The 19007-nt window shown below is 43.5% G+C and overlaps 1 protein-coding gene across 5 annotated transcripts in view; it reads right to left on the reverse strand.

Annotated features, from left to right (window-relative positions):
* AP2A2 (adaptor related protein complex 2 subunit alpha 2) overlaps positions 1–19007 on the reverse strand; it is an 83987-nt gene that overhangs the window by 48088 nt on the left and 16892 nt on the right. The window contains exons 2-3 of one of the 5 annotated variants that reach the window (XM_057317138.1): positions 3045–3178; positions 472–621 (exon numbers count right to left, since the gene is read on the reverse strand). The exons of the other annotated variants lie outside the window; for them this stretch is intronic. Coding sequence (XP_057173121.1) covers positions 472–499 — 28 coding nt within the window. The 5' untranslated portion in view covers positions 500–621; positions 3045–3178. The remainder of the gene's footprint in view (positions 1–471; positions 622–3044; positions 3179–19007) is intronic. 5 annotated transcript variants of the gene reach the window in all.

Here is a 19007-nt window from a genome sequence, read left to right on the forward strand (position 1 = left end):
ATGCCTGTGACTCCACATGTACATGTGTGCTTCTCACGAGGTGCACAGGAATCCGTTCCTGTGCTGCTCTCTCTGGTACGTGCGCTCTACTCCACTTACAGGAAAAGAGACCCCGAGCGGCAGAAAGTTACATTGTGCAGGGGTCAGATCTACAGCAGAGACTGGGAAAAGACTGGGAGGCAGTGGAAAGAAGCAGTAATGCTAAATGAGCTTTCATAAAATCTGCAGCTATTACCCAAGATTGGAAAATCACTAAATAAAACTAAAAGCACGCAGTTGTAGGGTTAACCAGCAGGAGAAACAGAAACAAATGATTAAGCCATGCTCCATCCGTGGAACAAGACCAAGGGTGAGGCAAGAAGCTGTGGCATTGTAGCCAAAGGTTTTTAAAGTGGCCAATTTACAACAAACACACAAACACACATTTTTTTCAATCAGTGCAGCTGAGGGTTCTCCTGGAGAAGAGCATACCCCAAGAGTAGGCTTTAGAGCCAGGCATGTGAGGCTGGAATCCCAGAGAAGCCTATGTTCCCTCTGCAAGTCAGGGGAAGTTACTTTACATCTCTGAGCACACTTCTTCAAAAGGAAAACCACCAAAAGCCAGGACTTCACGTAGTTCATCTGTGTGAGAGAAGGGAGAGAGGAAAGTGGCGTAACAGCCAGACCAGAGGACGGGAGAGCCGCAAGCAGACCCGGGTGAGCTCAGAAGGCTGAGTGTGAGGACCAGGGGGTGGAGCAGCCTCCCACCAACCAAGGCCATTGGGCCTGCTCTGAGTCACACTGAGCAGGAGAGGAGCAATGGGACAGGGAAGGTCCACAGAAGCAGGACAGAGGCTAGGAACCTCTGGAAGCAGTCACCAGGTAAAGACAGCAGAGGGGGGAGCACTGTGCAACAGAAAAGCCACCCTGGACCGTGCCTCCAACCAACAGCTCAGAAAACTAATTCCACATAAAAATAAGCAACAGGCAAGTACTCGAGTCAAATCCCACATCAGGAGACTATAAGAACAAAGCAAAACAGGAGCAGAACAGTATCCCCACCAACAAAGAAAGTGCCTCAGGAAGACCCAACAGAAGAGATCAAAATCAGAGCCCACTATTTCAAAATAAGCAGAGAGACATTAAGAAAAATACAGAAGACAGCTAAAAATCCAGTAGAAAAATTCAGATATTAGGCAACAGAAGTAAATTAGAAATTTAAAAAATCATTCCAGAAATGAAGAATAACCTAGAAGGAATACAAGAACAAACATAACAGAGGTCTTGACAGAAGCAGAAGATACAAGAAACATTATTTAAACCAAACAGAAATGAAGAACGAAATAAAGGATTCAAGAAAAAGTAGCAAATATTGAAAATGGACAAAGACACAACGTATGGCCAGCAGGAGTCCCTGAGGAAGACCCCCAACTAAGCAGCAGAACAGACGACAATGTGTCATTTGAAAAGACTTTCCGGAAATTACCACACCTGTACCTGGGAATATTGACCCCAAATAACACAAACCAACACCTAGTCTAATAAAAGTACTGGACTTCAGGGGCACCTGGGAGGTGCAGTCGTTAAGCGTCTGCCTTCGGCTCAGGGCGTGATCCCGGCGTTCTGGGATCGAGTCCCACATCAGGCTCCTCCGCTGGGAGCCTGCTTCTTCCTCTCCCGCTCCCCCTGCTTGTGTTCCCTGTCTCGCTGGCTGTCTCTCTCTGTCAAATTAATAAATAAAATCTTTAAAAAAAAAATAAAATAAAAGTACTGGACTTTAAAGGAAAAAAAAAATCCTTTGAACATCTAAGAAGAAAGAGCAAGCAGCTTATACAGGAAGGAAAATCAGAAGATACCCTCAGATCCCAGCATCACTTCACAGCGGAAGAAAAGGGTGTGATATCTGAGCTCTGCGCAGAAAGGAAACGTGAGACCAGGACTTTCCATCCAGCACAATCAGCCCCTAGTGTGCCCGGCACAAACTTGATCAACATGTGAGATTCCAGAGCGCCATGAGCAAGCCCTGGGCCGCTCGTGGCACTCCACAGTGAATGAGCGGACAGCTGAAGTTTCTGGGGACATCAAAAGAACAGCACCGAAGTGCGGGTGAAGAAGGAGAGCATGCAGGTATCGGCACACACAGATAAAGCAGGAGAGGCGGCGAGGCCAGGTGTCCCCAGTCACCACGCTGACAGTGGCAGGCTCAGAGACTGTTGTGGGTGTAACAGGATAAAGGTCACAAGTGATGAGGAGGTCCCCTACCCAGTCACCCCCAACGTCCTTGAGATTCCTGGTGTGGACGAGGCTCAAGAGAAAACCCTGGCTGTCCCAAACAGAGCTGGAGTCCACAATGCCCTCGGGAAGCATTTTCCCTTCAAGCCGTGTATGTGTATCTCCTAGAGCTGTCCTCTGAGGAGGCTTAGAACAACAACGTCGGGTAGCCCCAAGCACCCCCATCCCCAGATGGTGCTCTGGGAGCACTACTTCCCACCACAAGAAACCAGGCTTCTTGGTAAAACTGCTGGCTGCACAAGTGGGCAAGGCCCACGACAAGCCTGGACTTCACAAGGACTACCGAAGACCACATACCACGAGGGCCACGTCAGGAACACTCAGCACCCAAACGAGGAGACTCCATTAGCCAAAGGGGGGGGGGACAGCCTGAGCTTCAAAAAGGATAAGTAGTACAGCGGACAGTGGCAAAATTCACAAAAACATTTAAATCCATAAGTTCAAAATTTTATTTAAAAAAAAAAAAGCACCTAATTAGTCACCTCGAGAGGATATTAAGGAACAAGTTAACTTGAAAACTGGGAAGTCAAAGGAAAGAACCAAGCAGCTGTTCTGCCTCTTCCACATGAAGCATCCCCCTGGGTCATCGCACAGGAAGGGAAGGGTTTCTTGATAAAAGCATTCTAACACATCCATGAAAAGCATTCTGAGAAGATCACCATGTGGCATCCTCCCAGAGGACTGACTGGAACCGAGCAGGGAGGCGGACAGCTGCTAGCGTCACAAGGCGTCAGACAGACAGCACAAGCCCCCAGGGAACAGAAGAGCATCACCTCGAGTCTGGCCAAGGTGTCAGCTATATGTGGTCTGGCCTCCGTCCCCAGCTGCCAGACAGCCAAGAGCACGGTGGCACGCACTAGGACTTCCACAACTTAATGTCCCTTACATGTCCTGGGTCTTCAATATACTGTTGTGAGGAAAAGAAAGGAACACAGATTAAAAGATGAAAGAACAGGAATGTTTAGAAATGGGCAAGACCAAACCACAGCGTTCAGGATGCATCCTTGTGTGAGAAACCTGAAAAGGACACAAAGGAACCCAATGATGGCAGCAGGTTTTGGGGGAGGTGAATGGGACAGGGCACGTGGAAGGGCCTCTGGGGCCATCGCCCGGGTGGAAGTTACAAGGATGTTCACCTTATCATAACCCATCAATCTCCAAACATAGGTTTTATGTGATGTCTCCTGTTTTAGTTTACAACAAAAAGGAGAAAAGAAGAGGAGACTGCCTATTGAGGCAGTGGATCCCTGACCTGCAGGAATGTTCACACTGAAGCTGCTGGACACTGCCCTGCCCCAGGCTGGGTCCTCGGGTCCATCTGACCACGGCTTCCCCTGCACAAAACCCAAGTCTCTCCCAAGAGCAGAGGATGCCATCCATACCTCTCGTGCGGCCTGGGTACGAGGTCCTGCTCACTGTTCATCACCCCTCCCCCTTAAGGGGGGACCCCAAGAGATTCTCTGGAATCCCTAGCCATGCTCTTCTTCCCCACCCCGAGTCCTCTGCAGCAGCCTCCCCTCCACTTCACCCCTCCAACTAAGCAGTAAGGATGTCACCTCTTCAAGAAACCCCCCCAAACCCACCCAACAGGGCGGGGTGCCCCCTCGTGTCTGCTGCCACAGTGACCTTAGTCTCCCAGGCACTTCCTGTCCCTGTCCCCACCTGATCCTCTCCCACCTCAACAGCCTTGCACAGGCACCCCCGCCACAGGGCTGGCTGGCAACCAACATAGACAAAGGAGGCTGGGCAGGACGAATGGGGCTCCCTCTCGAGGGGAGGGGCCGGTTGGCCCATACAGGAACTCCCGGGAAGAGGGGAACTCACAAGAGGGTGCGCAGACACACCTCAGCGGAAGGCCCAGTGCAGGAGCCTACCTGGGCTCAGGTTTAGGCCGGACAGCCTAAGTCACAAACTCACCCCCATCTCACGGCAGAAACACCACCATGGGGGCCAAGGAGCACCTGCCCTCACCACATAAGCCGACAGACGGAGCCCTTAACTGGACACTGGCTGCTCTGACTCTGCTGAACAAGGCTATCCCTAAGCATTAACCCTGAAAATGCCAAGGGGGAATTCCACCTGCTAACAGGCCCATCCAAGTAAGTTTTAAAGGAAATCTAGTATGACTGCAGGTGATTGATAATCCATGTGCAGATTAACACATTCACACCAACAGGTGTGTCCCAAATTTACCAAAATGCCCTGGCAGGAGGCCTCTTCCACGGCGCACCTCCATGAGGTGAGGCTACCGCAGAGCGACCTGTCCACCGGGGTCTGTCAAGAGCTTTCCTGGCAAGGGCTGGTTCATGCTCACTCATACTGTACTTCTCTCCAGGCAGAGGACCCCAACAGCAACCAAGCCACCCCCCACTGCTGGGAGCAAATCTAACAAAATGTCTTCTCTTTTTAGATGAAGCATTAGCTTTCGCGATGCAGAGAGGCTTACTGCCCACCCTGACTTCAGAAACAAATTTTGAAAGGGAAAATGTGTCAATGAGAGGAACTGGACTAGAGTGATAGGCCTCACCGGGCTTGATCTCTGTTCCACAGTGAAGAGATTCTGGTCTTTGCCACCCTCTGTGGTCTCTATCTAAAAATGCAGCAGGCCGGTCAGCCACTGAGGATATAGAGCTTGTACCCGGCAATCCCCACGGTGGACTTAGGAGCTCTGCTGGCTAATGAATAACCTGGACGAGCCCAAAACCACTGCCCAAAAACGAGCTACGATTTGTGCCCAGTAAATAGCAAAAAATGCACTCTGTGCGGATAAGCTTTGATAAAAGCTCTTGGATTTTTAGAATTACCGTCCCTGGTCATTCTTCCGGAATAACATGCTGGTTAATGATTTCTTCTTGTTTGCATGCTGAACTAATCAACTGACAGTATTAGTGTTCTGTGACCCTAAGTTTGGAAACAAAGAGCACAGGAGCCTATCACAACTTATTACAAGATACCAAACCACTAAAATCTGAAGGTAGTAAGTATGAAATTTACAATAAAACTTGGTCTAAATAAGGAATTTTAGTCTGTATATAAGATGATTTCACTGGGCGCCTGGGTGGCTCAGTCGGTGAAATGTTTGCCTTCGGCTCAGGTCACAATCTCAGGGTCCTGGGATCGAGCCCCGCATCGGGAGCCCGCTTCTCCCTCTCCCTCTTCCTCTCCCTCTGCCACTCCCCCTGCCTGTGCTCACTCTCTCTCTCTCTCTATCAAATAAAATAAATAAAATCTTTTTTTAAAAAAAATGATTTCACTAAGTAAACCTAAAGCCCAAAATTTATCAAATAAAAGCCTATTTTTCTTTAAGTTTATTTTTAGTAATCTCTATACCCAGTGTGGGGCTCAAACTCACAACCCTGAGATCAAGAGTTACATGCTCTTCTGACTGAGCCAGCCAGGAATCCCCAAAAGCCTGTTTTTGAAGGAAGATATTTTTGCTAAAATTACACTGAAGGTGTCAGCACAGTGGTCCACAAAGTCTGCAATCGAGCCTGGACTGGAATGCCGTTAAATGTCTCAACAGCTATGCGACCTGAGGCCATCAACTTAACCTCTCTGTGCCTCGGTTTCTCCTTCATTAAATGGGAATACCATCCATCAAAGGGCTGTGATGCGGACCACACAAGATAACAAGCAAAAAGTGCACACGAAGCAGTATGACCACAGAAGGCTATAAGGATCGTCATCAGGGATATTCTCTACATTTTCTCTTTCCTAATGCACAGGAAGGATGGGTCTCAAACAGAAACCCTCAACAACAACAGATCAGAAGACTTCAAACATCAAAAGTTGTTATGCCACAGAAGATAAAGCCACTCTTAACTCTAACAAATGTTAACTGGATTATCTTTTATTGAAGTGTAGTTGACATACATTATGTTAAGTTTCAGGTATACAACATAGTGATTCAACGTTTATATTCATTCAAGAGTGACCACCACTGGGCGCCTGGGTGGCTCAGTCAGTTAAGCTTTGACTCTTGGTTTTAGCCCAGGTCATGATCTCCCAGGTGGTGAGATCGAGCCTCCCATCAGGCTCTGGTCTGCTTGAGATTCTCTCCCTCTGCACCTCCCTCCACTCATGTGCTCTTTGTCTCTGTAAATCTTTTTTTAAACGAGTGATCACCAGTATAAACCTAGCTCTGTCAGCATACAAAGTGGCTACACTATTACCTATGCATTACATCCCCATTCATTTTATAACTGCTAGTCTGTACCTTTTAACCTCCTTCCCCTTTTTTGATCAAGCCCCAACCCCTCCATGGCAACCACCAGTATGTTCTTGGTATTTTTTTTTTAAGATTTATTTGGGAGAGAGAGAGGAAGCACACATGCAAGCAGGGAGGAGGGGCAGAGGGAAAGAGAGAGAACCCCAAGCGGACTCCACGCTGAGAGCAGAGCCCAACTCGGACTCAATCTTAGACCCTGAGATAATGACCTGAGCTGAAATCAAGAGTCAGGCGTCCCACCAGTGTGTTCTCATGTCTATGAGTCTGTTTCTGTTTTGTCTTGTTTGTTCATTCGCCTGTTTTTTCAGATTCCACATTTAAGTGAAATCATACGGTATTTGTTTTTCTCTGACTTATTTCACTTAGCATAATACCCTCTAGGTCCACCCATGCTGATGCAGGTGGTACGATGACATTCTTTTTTTTCTTTTTTTTTTTTTTGGAGAGGAAGAGAGAATCTCAAGCAGACTCCCCACTGAGCATAGAGCCCAATGCGGGGCTCAATCTCAGGACCCTGAGGTTGTGACCCGAACCGAAATCAAGTCAGATGTTTAACTGACTGAGCCACCCAGGTGCCCCTTATTCTTTATAGCTGAATAATATCCCTGTGTGTGTGTGTGTGTGTGTGTGCGCGCGCGCGCGTGTACATGAGAAGTGCATATCAGCCATATCTTCTTTACCCCTTCATTTATCAATAGACACTTAAGTTGCTTCCCCATCTTAGCTACTGTCCATAATGCTGCAATGAACACAGGGGTCAAGGATCATTTTGAGTTAGTGTTTTTGTTTTCTCCAGATAAATACCCAGAAGTGGAATTACAAAATCCTATGGTATTTTAATTTTTTTTTTAAGATTCATCTATTTATTTGAGAGAGAGAGAGAGCGAGCATGCGCACGAGCGGAGGAAGGGGCAGAGGCAGCGGGATAGTGTCTTAAGCAGACCCTGCGCTGAGCGTGGAGCCCGGCGGGGGCTCAATCTCAGACCCGGACATCACAACCCAAGCTGCAACCAAGAGTCAGGTGCCCAACTGACTGTGCCAGCCAGACACCCCAGTATTTTAATTTTTGGGAACCACCACACTATTTCCATAGTGGTTGCACTAAATTTCATCCCTACCAACTGTGCTCGAGGGTTCCCTTTTCTCCACATCTTCACCAACACTTATGATTACTTATCTCTTTGACAGCAGCCATTCTGACAGGTGTGAGGGGGTGTCTCACTGTGGCTTTGATTGTATTTCCCTGATGATGAGTGATGTGGAGCGTCTTTCCATGTGTCTGTTGGCCATGGTATATCTTAACAACTTTACTGTGATGTAATTCATACATCGTATAATTCACTCATTTAAAGTACATAATTCAATGGCTTTTAATATATTCACAGAGTTGTAGATTAATCACCACAATCTAATTTTAGAAAATTTTCATCTCTCCAGAAAGAAACCCCATGCCCTTTAGCAGTCACTCACCAGTGCCTCCCTCTTCGAGCCCCTGGCAGTCACCAATCCACCACCTGTATAGATTTCCTTCCTCTGAACATTTCAGATAAATAGCATCTTTATATGATCGTTCGTGATTGGCTTCTTTCACTTAGTATGTTTTCAAGGTAGCATGAATCAGTATTCCATCTCTTTTTATTGCTGAATAATGCTACATTACAGTTGATCCTGGAACAACATGGGTTTAAACTGTGCAGGTCCACCTAGAGGTGAATTTTTTCAATAAATACAGTATAGTACTATAAATGTATTTTCCTTATGATTTTCTGAATAACACATTCTTTTCTCTAGCTTACTTCATCGTAAGACTATTGTATATAGTGGTGCCTGGGTAGCTCAGGAGGCTAAGCATTCAACTATTGATTTCGGCTCAGGTCATGATCTCCAGGTGGTAAGATGGACCACCATGGCAGGCTCCTCACTCAGCAGCGGGTCTGCTTGGGATTCTCTCTCTTTCCCTCTGCCCCTCACCCCCGCTCGCACACATACATGTACTCTAAAATAAATAAATAAATCTTTAAAAAAAAGAAAAAAGAATATACTATATAGTACATACTACAACAAAATATGTATTGACTGTTTATGTTACCAGTTAGGCTTCTAGTCAATAACAAGCTATTAATAAAGTTTTGGGGGTGGGGGGGGCAAAAGTTACACACAAATTTTTTAATGCACAGGTGTCAGTGCCCCTAACACCACATTGCTCAAGGATCAACTCTATATGGATATACCATATTTTGCTATCTATTCATCATTTGATGGATTTTTGGGTTGTTTCCACTTTTGGCTACTATGAATAATGTTGCTATGAACACTGGTATAGAAGTGTGTGAACATGTTTCCATTTCTCTCGAGTGGACACCTAGGAGCAGAATTGGTGGGTCATATGATAATTCTTATGTTTAACATTTTAAGGAACTAACAAGATGTTCTCCCAAAGGATAGCACCATTTTATACCACCACGAGAAAAGAATGAGGGTTCCGATTTCTCCACAACTTTCCAACACCTGCTATGGTCCACCATTTTTCCCCCCAACATTTTTATTATACCCATCCTAATGAGTGTGAAGCGATATCTCACTGTGGTTTTTGCATTTGTCTGATGGCTTTTAATGTGCTTATTGGACATTTGTATAACCTCTTTGGAAAAATGTATATTCAAATACTTTAACCATTTTTAATTGAGTTGTCTTCTACTCAGCTCTTTATGTATTCTGGATACAAACCTTTTATCAAATATATGACTTTCAAATATTTTCTCTTATTCTTTGGTTGTCTTTTCACTTTTTTTTGGTTAAAGTTTTTTTTTTAATATATGTATTTTATTTATTTATTTGAGAGAGAGAGCATGAGCAGGAAGGAGGGGCAGAAGGAGAGGAAGAAGCAGGCTCCCGGCTGAGCAGGAAGCCCGACACAGGCCCTGATCCCAGCACCCTGGGATCACGACCCAAGCCGAAGGCAGATGCTCAACGGACTGAGCCACCCAGGCGCCCCTAAAGTTTTATCTATTTAAGTAATCTCTATACCCAACATGGGCCTCAAACTCACGGCCTCAAGACTGAGTGTCATGCTCCACTGACTGAGCCAGTCATATGCCCTTGACTTTTCACTTTCCTGATAGCATTCTGAAGCATGAAAGTTTTTAATTTTGATGAAGTCTAATTTTTTTGTCACTTATACTGTCAATGTATCTGAGAAACCATTTCCCAAGGTCACAAAAATTTACTCCTATGTTTTCTTTTAAGAGTTCTACAACTTGGGGCGCCTGGGTGGCTCAGTCGTTGAGCGTCTGCCTTCGGCTCAGGGCGTGATCCTGGCGTTATGGGATCGAGCCCCACATCAGGCTCCTCTGCTATGAGCCTGCTTCTTCCTCTCCCACTCCCCCTGCTTGTGTTCTCTCTCTCGCTGGCTGTCTCTCTCTCTGTGTCAAGTAAATAAATAAAATCTTTAAAAAAAAAAAAAAAAGAGTTCTACAACTTTAGGGGCGCCTGGGTGGCTCAGTCGTTAAGCATCTGCCTTCAGCTCAGGGCGTGATCCCAGGGTTCTGGGATCGAGCCCCGCATCAGGCTCCTCCACGGGAAGCCTGCTTCTTCCTCTTCCACTCCCCCTGCTTGTGTTCCCTCTCTCTCTGGCTGTCTCTCTGTCAAATAAATAAATAAAATCTTTTAAAAAAAATAAGAGTTCTACAGCTTTAGCTTTTGCATTTAGGTTTATGATCCATTTTGAGCTAATTTTTGTGTACAGTGTGAGGCAGGGGTTAATTTCATTCTTTTACATGTGGATGGCCAGTTCTCCCAGCACCATTTGTTTAAAAGACTATTTTGGGGGCGCCTGGGTGGCTCAGCAGTTAAGCATCTGCCGTCAGCTCAGGGCGTGATCCCAGGACCCTGGGATCGAGCCCCACATCTGGCTCCCTGCTCGCCAGGAAGCCTGCTTCTTCCTCTCCCGCTCCCCCTGCTTGTGTTCCCTCTCTCGCTGGCTGTTTCTCTCTCTGTCAAATAAATAAATAAAATCTTTTTAAAAAATAAATAAATAAAATAAAATAAAAGACTATTCTTTTTTTTTTAAGATTTTTATTGGAGCACCTGGGTGGCTCAAGTCGTTAAGCGTCTGTCTTCGGCTCGGGGTGTGATCCCAGGGTCCTGGCATCGAGCCCCACATCAGGCTCCCTGCTCGCCAGGAAGTCTGCTTCTCCCTCTCCCACTCCCCCTGCTTGTGTTTCCTCTCTCACTGGCTGTCTCTCTCTGTCAAATAAATAAATAAAATCTTTAAAAAATATACAAAGCAGGGGGAGTGGGAGAGGGAGAAGCAGGCTTCCTGGCAAGCAGGGAGCCAGATGTGGGGCTCGATCCTAGAACACTAGGATCACAACCCGAGCCGAAGGCAGATGCTTAACAACTGAGCCACTCAGGCACCCCTAAAAGACTGTTCTTTTCCCTCACTGAACTGTCTTGGTATTCTTGTCAAAAATCAAATGATCAAAAATGTAAAGATTTATTTCTGTATTCTCAGTATTATTCTATTAATCTATATATCTACCCTTATACCATAACAACACTGTCTTGATTATTTTGAACTAAGTTTTAGAATAGGAAAGTGAATGCACCAACTTTGCTCATCTTTTCCAAAACTGATTTGACTACTATGAGTCCTTTGAATTTCTATATGAATTTTAGAATCAGCTTATCTCGGGGGCGGGGGGGAGGCACCTAGGATTTTTTTTTAATAAGGATTGCATTAAATCCATAAATTAATTGGGGATTATTGATATCTTAACAATACCGTCTTCCAATCCATAAACATGGGATGTCCTTCCATTTATTTAGGACTCCTTTACTCCCTTTCAACAATCATTTGTAGTTAAGTGTACAAGCCTTACACTTCGTTAGAATTTATTCCTATGTATTTTATTCTGGGGCTCAAACTCACAACCCTGAGATCAAGAGTTGTCACATGCTCTACTGACTGAGCCAGTCAGGTGCCCCTGTATTTTATTCTTTTTGATGCTGTTATAAATAGAATAGTTTCCCTCATTGTTAGTGTAGAGAAATACCATCGATCTTTCTATATTGATTTTATATACTACAACCTTGCTCAATCAATTTAAATTCTAACAGTTTTCTGGTGGATTCCTTATTATTTTCTAAATAAAGAACGATGTCAGCTATACATAGGGATCATTCTATTTCTTCCCAACCTGGATGCCTTTTATTCCTTTCTCTTTTGTCACTGCCCAGGCTACAATCTCCAGTATTAAAGAGGAGCAGTGAGAGCAAACATTCTTGTCATGTTCCTAATCTTAGAGGGAAACACTCAGTCTCTCACCATTAAACTAGGTCTTAGCTGTGGCCTTTTATAGATACCCTTTATCAAATCAAGAAGTTCCCTTGGGGCGCCTGGGTGGCTCAGTCGTTAAGCGTCTGCCTTCGGCTCAGGGCGTGACCCTGGAGTCCTGGGATCGAGCCTCACATCAGGTTCCTCGGCTGGGAGCCTGCTTCTTCCTCTCCCACTCCCCCTGCTTCTGTTCCCTCTCTCGCTGGCTGTCTCTCTCTGTCAAATAAATAATTTTTTTAAAAAATTATTAAAAAATAATAAAAAAAAGAAGTTCCCTCATATTTCTAGTTTATTGAGTATTTTTATAATTAAAGTGTACTCGGGGACACCTGGGCAGTTCAGTCAGTTAAGCGTCTGCCTTCGGCTCAGGTCATGATCCCAGGGTTAAAAAATAAATAAATAAACAAGAATATTTTAGTTTCTATACTCATAATGGACATTATACTGTAGTTTTCTTTCCTATAACGCATTTGTCTAGTTCTGTTATCAGGGTAATAATTACCTCAGAATGAGTTGGAGAATATTCCTTCCTCTTCTATTCCTTTTTTTTTTTTTTTTTTAAGATTTCTTTTTAATTTATTTATTTGAGAGAGAGCACAAGCAGGGGGAGCAGCAGAGGGAGAGGGAGAAGCAGACTCCCGGCTGAGGAGGGAGCCCAACATTGGGTTTGATCCCCAAGAGCCAAGCTAAAGGCAGATGCTTCACCGAGTGAGCCACCCAGGTGCCCCTTCTATTTCTTTTCAAAGAGTCTGTAAAGGATCCGAACTGTTTAAGTTTTTGATAGAATTTACCAGTAAAGCCATCTGGGCCAGGATTTATTCTTGTGGGAATGTTTAAATTACTAATACAATTTCTTACTTGTTATAAACCTATGCAGATTTTTTTGTTTCTTCTGGAGTCAATTTCAGTTATTTGTGTCTTTCTATGAATTTTTCCATCTTATTTATCTAATTTTTGGTATACAATAACTCACAGCATTCCATTATAATACTTTTTATTTCTGTAAAGTCAGTAGTAATGGCCCTTCTTTCGTTCTTGATTTTAGTAATTGAGTCTTTTCTTTTTTTCTTGGTCATTCCAGCTAAAGGGTTGTCAGTTTTGTGGATCTTTTCAAAGAACCAATATTTGATCTAATGTTTGTTATCTTCTTCTTTCTGCTTCCTCTGGGTTTTGTTTGCTCTTTTTCTTCCAGATTCTTACACTGAAATATCAGGTTCATGATCTGAGATCTCCTTCCTTAAATAGGCATTTATAGCTGTAAATTTCCCCCAAGTACTGTTGTTACTGCATCCCTTACAGTTTGGTATGTCGGGTTATTTTCATTTATCTTAAGTATTTTTTTAATCTCCCTTTGCTGAGGGAGGTCAGCAAGAAGATGTGATCCCCAGTTAACTCATGAACGAGACACAGGCGATCGGCAGGTCCTCACCCCATCCTGTCCTTGGAACATGGGTTCCACTTGCCTTCTCCTCTCCCAAAAGCTGTCCCAAGTACAAGTACGCTGACTCAAGACAGCGATGCGGTACGAAGACTATCCGGATGGTATATGTGACTGAATCCAGTTAAGGCTTCTATACAAACTTTTGAGCAGATTTGGTAAGCGGATGCAAAATCCGTTAGTCTCGCAGCTGCTCAACCTCGTACGTAAGTTGTTTTGCTTATTAAACCTGCCGCCTACTGATTTGGAGCGGCCTGCCTCTTTGGCCCGTCTCTCCCTGCCCCCCAAATACAGGGCCCAGTCTCAGACCACACCCAGGAAGCTCCCAAGGAGCTTACAAACCAACACCTGTGTTTTCTTCTTCGACCCAGTGGTTATTTAGGAGGGCATTTAATTTTCACGCATTTGTAAATTCTCCAAATTTCCTTCTGTTACTGATTTCTAATTTCATCCTGTTGTGGTTGGAGAACATACTTTGTATGATTTCAACCCCTTTAAATTTACTGAGGCTTTTTATGACACTCTATTTTGAAGTATGTTCCACGTGCGATGGAGAAGAAAGTGTGTACTCTGCTCTCGTTGGGTGGAAACAGTCCACAGATGCCTGTTAGGTCTGGTCGGCTTACAGTGCTGAGTCTCCTATCCACGGCTAGTCACATCTAATTGTGTATCTACTACTGAGAGTCATGTACTGAGGTCTCCAACGATTATAATTGTCTATTTCTCCCCTTCAGTTCATCATGTATTTTGTTCTATGGATTTGGGGGCTCTGTTATCACTTATACTATATTTGATATATACTTTGATTATACTTATATTTGATGTATCTTGAGAGATTCACTCTTTATCATTATAAAATGTTCTTCTAGGTCTCTAAATTTTTGTCTTAACGTCTATTTTGTCTGATCTTAGTATAGCCCCTTCAGCTCTCTTCTGATTACTATTTGCAAGACACATTATTTTTCTTCCTTGTACTTGTTACCTTTTAATCTATAGTCTTTTCAAGACAGTGTACAGTTGGATTTTTTTAAAAAATCCATTCTGCCAACCTCTGCTTTAAAAAAAAAAAAAAATAGGCTCAACACAAGGCTTGAACTCACAACCCTGAGACTAAGACCTGAGATGTTATCAAGAGTCAGACACTCAACCAACTGAGCCACCCAGGTGCCCCCAGTCTCTGCTTTGTAATTCAAGTGTTTAATCCGTTTACATCTAAACTAATTACTGATAAGGTAGGGTTCCTATCTGCCATCTCGCTGTATTCTCCCTGTATCTTGCAGCCCGTCCCTATATTCCTCCATTACTGTCTTCTTCTGTGTTAGTACTTTTTAGTGCACCACTTTAATTCCTTTGTTTCTTCTGCTGTACTTTTAGCTAGTTAATAGTTGCCTAGAGATTATAATTAACACCTTAACACAATCCAGTCTGAGTTAATATGAACTTAATTGTAATAGTATAGAGAAATTTTTCTCCAAAATATGTCGTCTGTTCTCTTCCCCCTCCTTTGTACTATGTCATACAAATTACATCTCTAGGGGCGCCTGGGTGGCACAGCGGTTAAGCGTCTGCCTTCGGCTCAGGGCGTGATCCCGGAGTTCTGGGATCGAGCCCCACATCAGGCTCTTCTGCTATGAGCCTGCTTCTTCCTGTCCCACTCCCCTGCTTGTGTTCCCTCTCTCGCTGGCTGTCTCTATCTCTGTCAAATAAATAAATTTAAAAAAATCTTAAAAAAAAAATTACATCTCTATACATTATAAGCCCATCGGTATAGTTTTATTTAAACTGTATTTAAATTAATTAAGATTGTCTTATGCAGTTGTCTTTTAAACCAGATAAAAGACAAAGTTATTTTAAAAAATTATGCTTTTATACTTACCTACACAGTTGTCTTTACCATTACTCTTTATTTCTTCATGTATTCTATTATTTAATGCCTCTCATTTCAGCCTAAAGCACTCCCTTTAGTATTTATTGTAGGGCAGGTCTGCAAACAACAAATTCCCTTGCTCTTGTTTATTTAATAATATCTTAATTTCTCCATTTTTGAAGGGTGCTTTTGCTCTACACACAATTCTTGGTTGACAATCTTTTTCTTTCAGCATTTTGTAGATGTCAGCCCACTGCCTCCTGAGCTCCGTGGTTTTACACGAGAAGTGAGGTGTTAATCTTGAGGATCTCTCAAAAATGATGTCACTTTCCTCACTGCTTTCAAGAGTATCCCTATGTCTTTGTCTTTCAACAGTTTGACTATGGCGTGTCTAGATACTGAGCTCCTTAGGTTTATGCTATCTGGAGGTCATCTTGGATATGCAGACTGATGTTTGTGACCAAATTCAGGGAGTTTATGTCTTCAAATAATCTTTGTGCACCTTTCTCCTATTCCTCTCTTTATAGGACTCTAATTATTGATATATCAGTATGCTAGATGATGTTCCACAGATCTCGAGGCTCTGTTCATTTTTTTTAAGATTTTATTTATTTATTTATTTGAGAGAGAAAGTGTGCAACCAAGAGAGAACAGAAGCAGGGAGGGGCTGAGGGAAAAGGAGAAGCAGACTCCACTGCTGAGCAGGGAACCAACCCGATGCAGGGCTCGATCCCAGGACCCCAGTATCACGACCTGCGCCAAAGGCAGACGCTTAAGAGACTGAGCCACCCAGGCGCCCCTGTTCATTTTTCTTTATTCTGTTTTTCTTCCTGTTCCTCAGATTGGATCTATACTTACCTTGATATTGATCTTAATTTAATTATCTTAACAAACCTACTCTCAAATTCACTGATTCTTTCTTCTGCCAGCCCAAATCTGCTGCTAAGGCCCTCTAGTAAATTTTTCAATTAGTTATTATATTTTCAACTCCAGAGTTTCTATTTGGCTTTTTTTTTTTTTAATAATTTCTACCTCTTCTTTGATATGCTCTATTTGGTGAGTCTCATTTTCATGTTTTTCTTTAATTCTATAGACACAGTTTAAGTTCTTGGAATAGATTTATAATAGCAGATTTAAAGTCCTTGTCTAATAAATTCAACATCTGGACCCTTTCAAGGATAGTTTCTACTGACTACTTTTTTTCCTGTGTATAGACTATATTTTCCTTTCTCTTCGCACATCTCATAATTTTTTATTGAAAACTGGGCATTTTAGGTAATATAATGTGGCAACTCTGGAAATCAAAATGCTCCCCTCCCCAGGGACTGTTGTTGCTGTTTGCTGTTGTTGTTGTTGCGTTTGTTTCTTTAATGACTTTCCTGAACTAGTTCTGTAAAGTCCGTAATTCCCTAGAGTTTACAACTACTGAAGTCCTTGCTCAGTTAACTTAGTGGTCAGTTCACAACTGGTCAGGGGTCTCCTTAAGTGCCTTAAGTGAGTGTCCCAGACATTGCCGAGGAATTCTGTGTGTTGAAGCCTTTCAATACTCGGGCAGATTATAACTCTACCTTTGCCTTCACTTCCTACTTGCACAGGGACTCAAGATTAGCCAGAGGTGAGAGACTGGGCCTTCTCAAGTCTTTCCTAGGCATACATACAATCCTGCACTCACGCAGCTGTCCAGATCCACAGAAATCTGTCAGAGGTTTTCAAAGCCCCCTGGTGGCATATCATTCTCCACATCTTCCTTCGAAGATTTTGGCCACACTCCTGTTTGCCCGTAACTGTAATATTAAACAACTGTCACTGACTGCATTCCACAACACACTAGGACACGGCTTTCCCACTGAACAAAGTCAAATAATGTTAAGTTCTGCAAATGGGGCTTTTCCAGAAAGCTGAAGGACTGACCAAACAGTAACAGTGCTCTAAGAACAGGACTTTTTGAGGGGCTCCAAACCCAATCTGTCCTTTTCAGTGGCTGCGAGGCTGCTCGTTTTCACAGCTACATGGTTGTGAAGCTGATTATTTTCAATGCCACTACAAATCATGGGGGAGGAGAAGGAGAGCAGCTCAAGTTCGAGGTTCAACAGTTTCGCTGAATAAATCTTCCTGAGACTGTTTTAATCTTTAGTCATTTCCAGAGCTCTGACAAAGTTGATTTGGACCATTTTGCCACTGTTTTCATTGCTTTTATGGAGGGATGGATCTATGGCGGTTCTCATTCCACCATTCTGAGTAAACAGCAATTCTGCTATAGACTCAAAGCCACTACAAATAAAGAGTACTTTACCATTCATGCCCTGTCAATTCTGATTTCTATATCGCCAAAATCCACCCTACCTTTCCATTCCTACTCCCTTGATTCAGACCTTCACCATCTCCTAGACCAAAGCAATTAATCTTTTCCTGATTTTTCTGCCTCTAAGCCTAGTCTAAAATCCACTCTCTGTATTCAAAATTACTGTTCCACTAATAAAAAATAAGTTGCATAGTGTCACTTTCCTGCTTAAAATACATCAGTGGACCACATCTCACAGAGGAGATTCCCCATGATCTGGTTTCAGCCTGTCTCTCCTACCTTGTTCTACTGCCACAACCCCACCTTGACCCACCTAGACACTACTCATACTAAAAACCACCCACAACTTTGTGCGTCCTGCTGTCACTCATGCCTCTCTTCAGTGTGATGCATGGTGCTCCCCACTTTCCTGAATCATCTCCTTACACTGTGAGCTTAGCAAGGCCTAACCCAAGTATTACCCCTGTATTACCATGCCTAACCACTCTCTCCTAAGCTGATTATCACTCGTTTTCACTATTCAGTTCACACCACTTAACACTATGCATTCAAGGGCTTGAGCAACTCTGAGGACAGAGACCATGTCTCATTATTCCCAGTGTTTAGTATGCAAAAGCAAACAAACAAACAAAAAAGCCACAGTCTTTATAATGCTCTACAAAGGCCTTACATACCTCTCGTCTCCCCACCTCCATTACCACTCTGACCTAACCTCCTACTCCCTTCCTTTTGGCTTGCTCTATTGCAGCCTCATAGGCCTCCTGTTTCTTCTATACACTGGTCATCTTCCCCCAACGAAAGCCTTTGTACTTGTTGTTCCCTCTGTCCTACATGTTCTCCCCACTAATTTCTATATGGCCCAGTGCCTTCAAGTCTTGCTCACTGGTTACTTTCATAGCAAGACCAATCCTGGTCACCCTATTTGGAGTTAAAAACCCACAACCCCATATTCCCCACCACCTTCTCTCCTTAATTTCTCTCTATTGTACTTATTGTCTTCCAACGTAAGATATAATTTTCTTTTTATTTTCCATCTCCATCTCCCAGAATGTAAGTAAGCTCCATGTGAGCAGGCGGTGTTGTATGTTTTATTCACTGGTATAGCCTCTGGAACCCAGGACAGCACCTGGAATTTAGTAGGTACTCCATAGATGTTCAGAGAGGAAAGAATGCCCAGCATATAGTACGTGTTAATAACAGCATACATCTGAGTACTTATAATGTGCTAAACTGTCCCAAGAACTTATATGCAATTGAGCTAAGAAACAACTAACACTGGGGGTGCCTGGGTGGCTCAGTTGGTTAAGCATCCAGCTCTTGGTTTCGGCTCAGGTCAGGATCTCAGGGTCATGAGATCAAGCCCAGCATCAGGCTCTGAGCTCAGCAGGGAGTCTGCTTGAGATTCTTTCTCCCTCTCCCTCTCACTCTCCCTCTGCCCCTCTTGCTCACATTCCTTCTTGCTCTCATAAATAAATAAATAAATAAATAAATAAATAAATAAATCTAAAGAAAGAAAGAACATTGATTAAGCACTAAGACTGCCACCAACACAGGTGATGTTTTTGT

The sequence above is a fragment of the Ursus arctos genome, unplaced genomic scaffold (genome assembly GCF_023065955.2).
Source record: "Ursus arctos isolate Adak ecotype North America unplaced genomic scaffold, UrsArc2.0 scaffold_23, whole genome shotgun sequence".
NCBI classification, from domain to species: Eukaryota; Metazoa; Chordata; class Mammalia; order Carnivora; family Ursidae; genus Ursus; species Ursus arctos.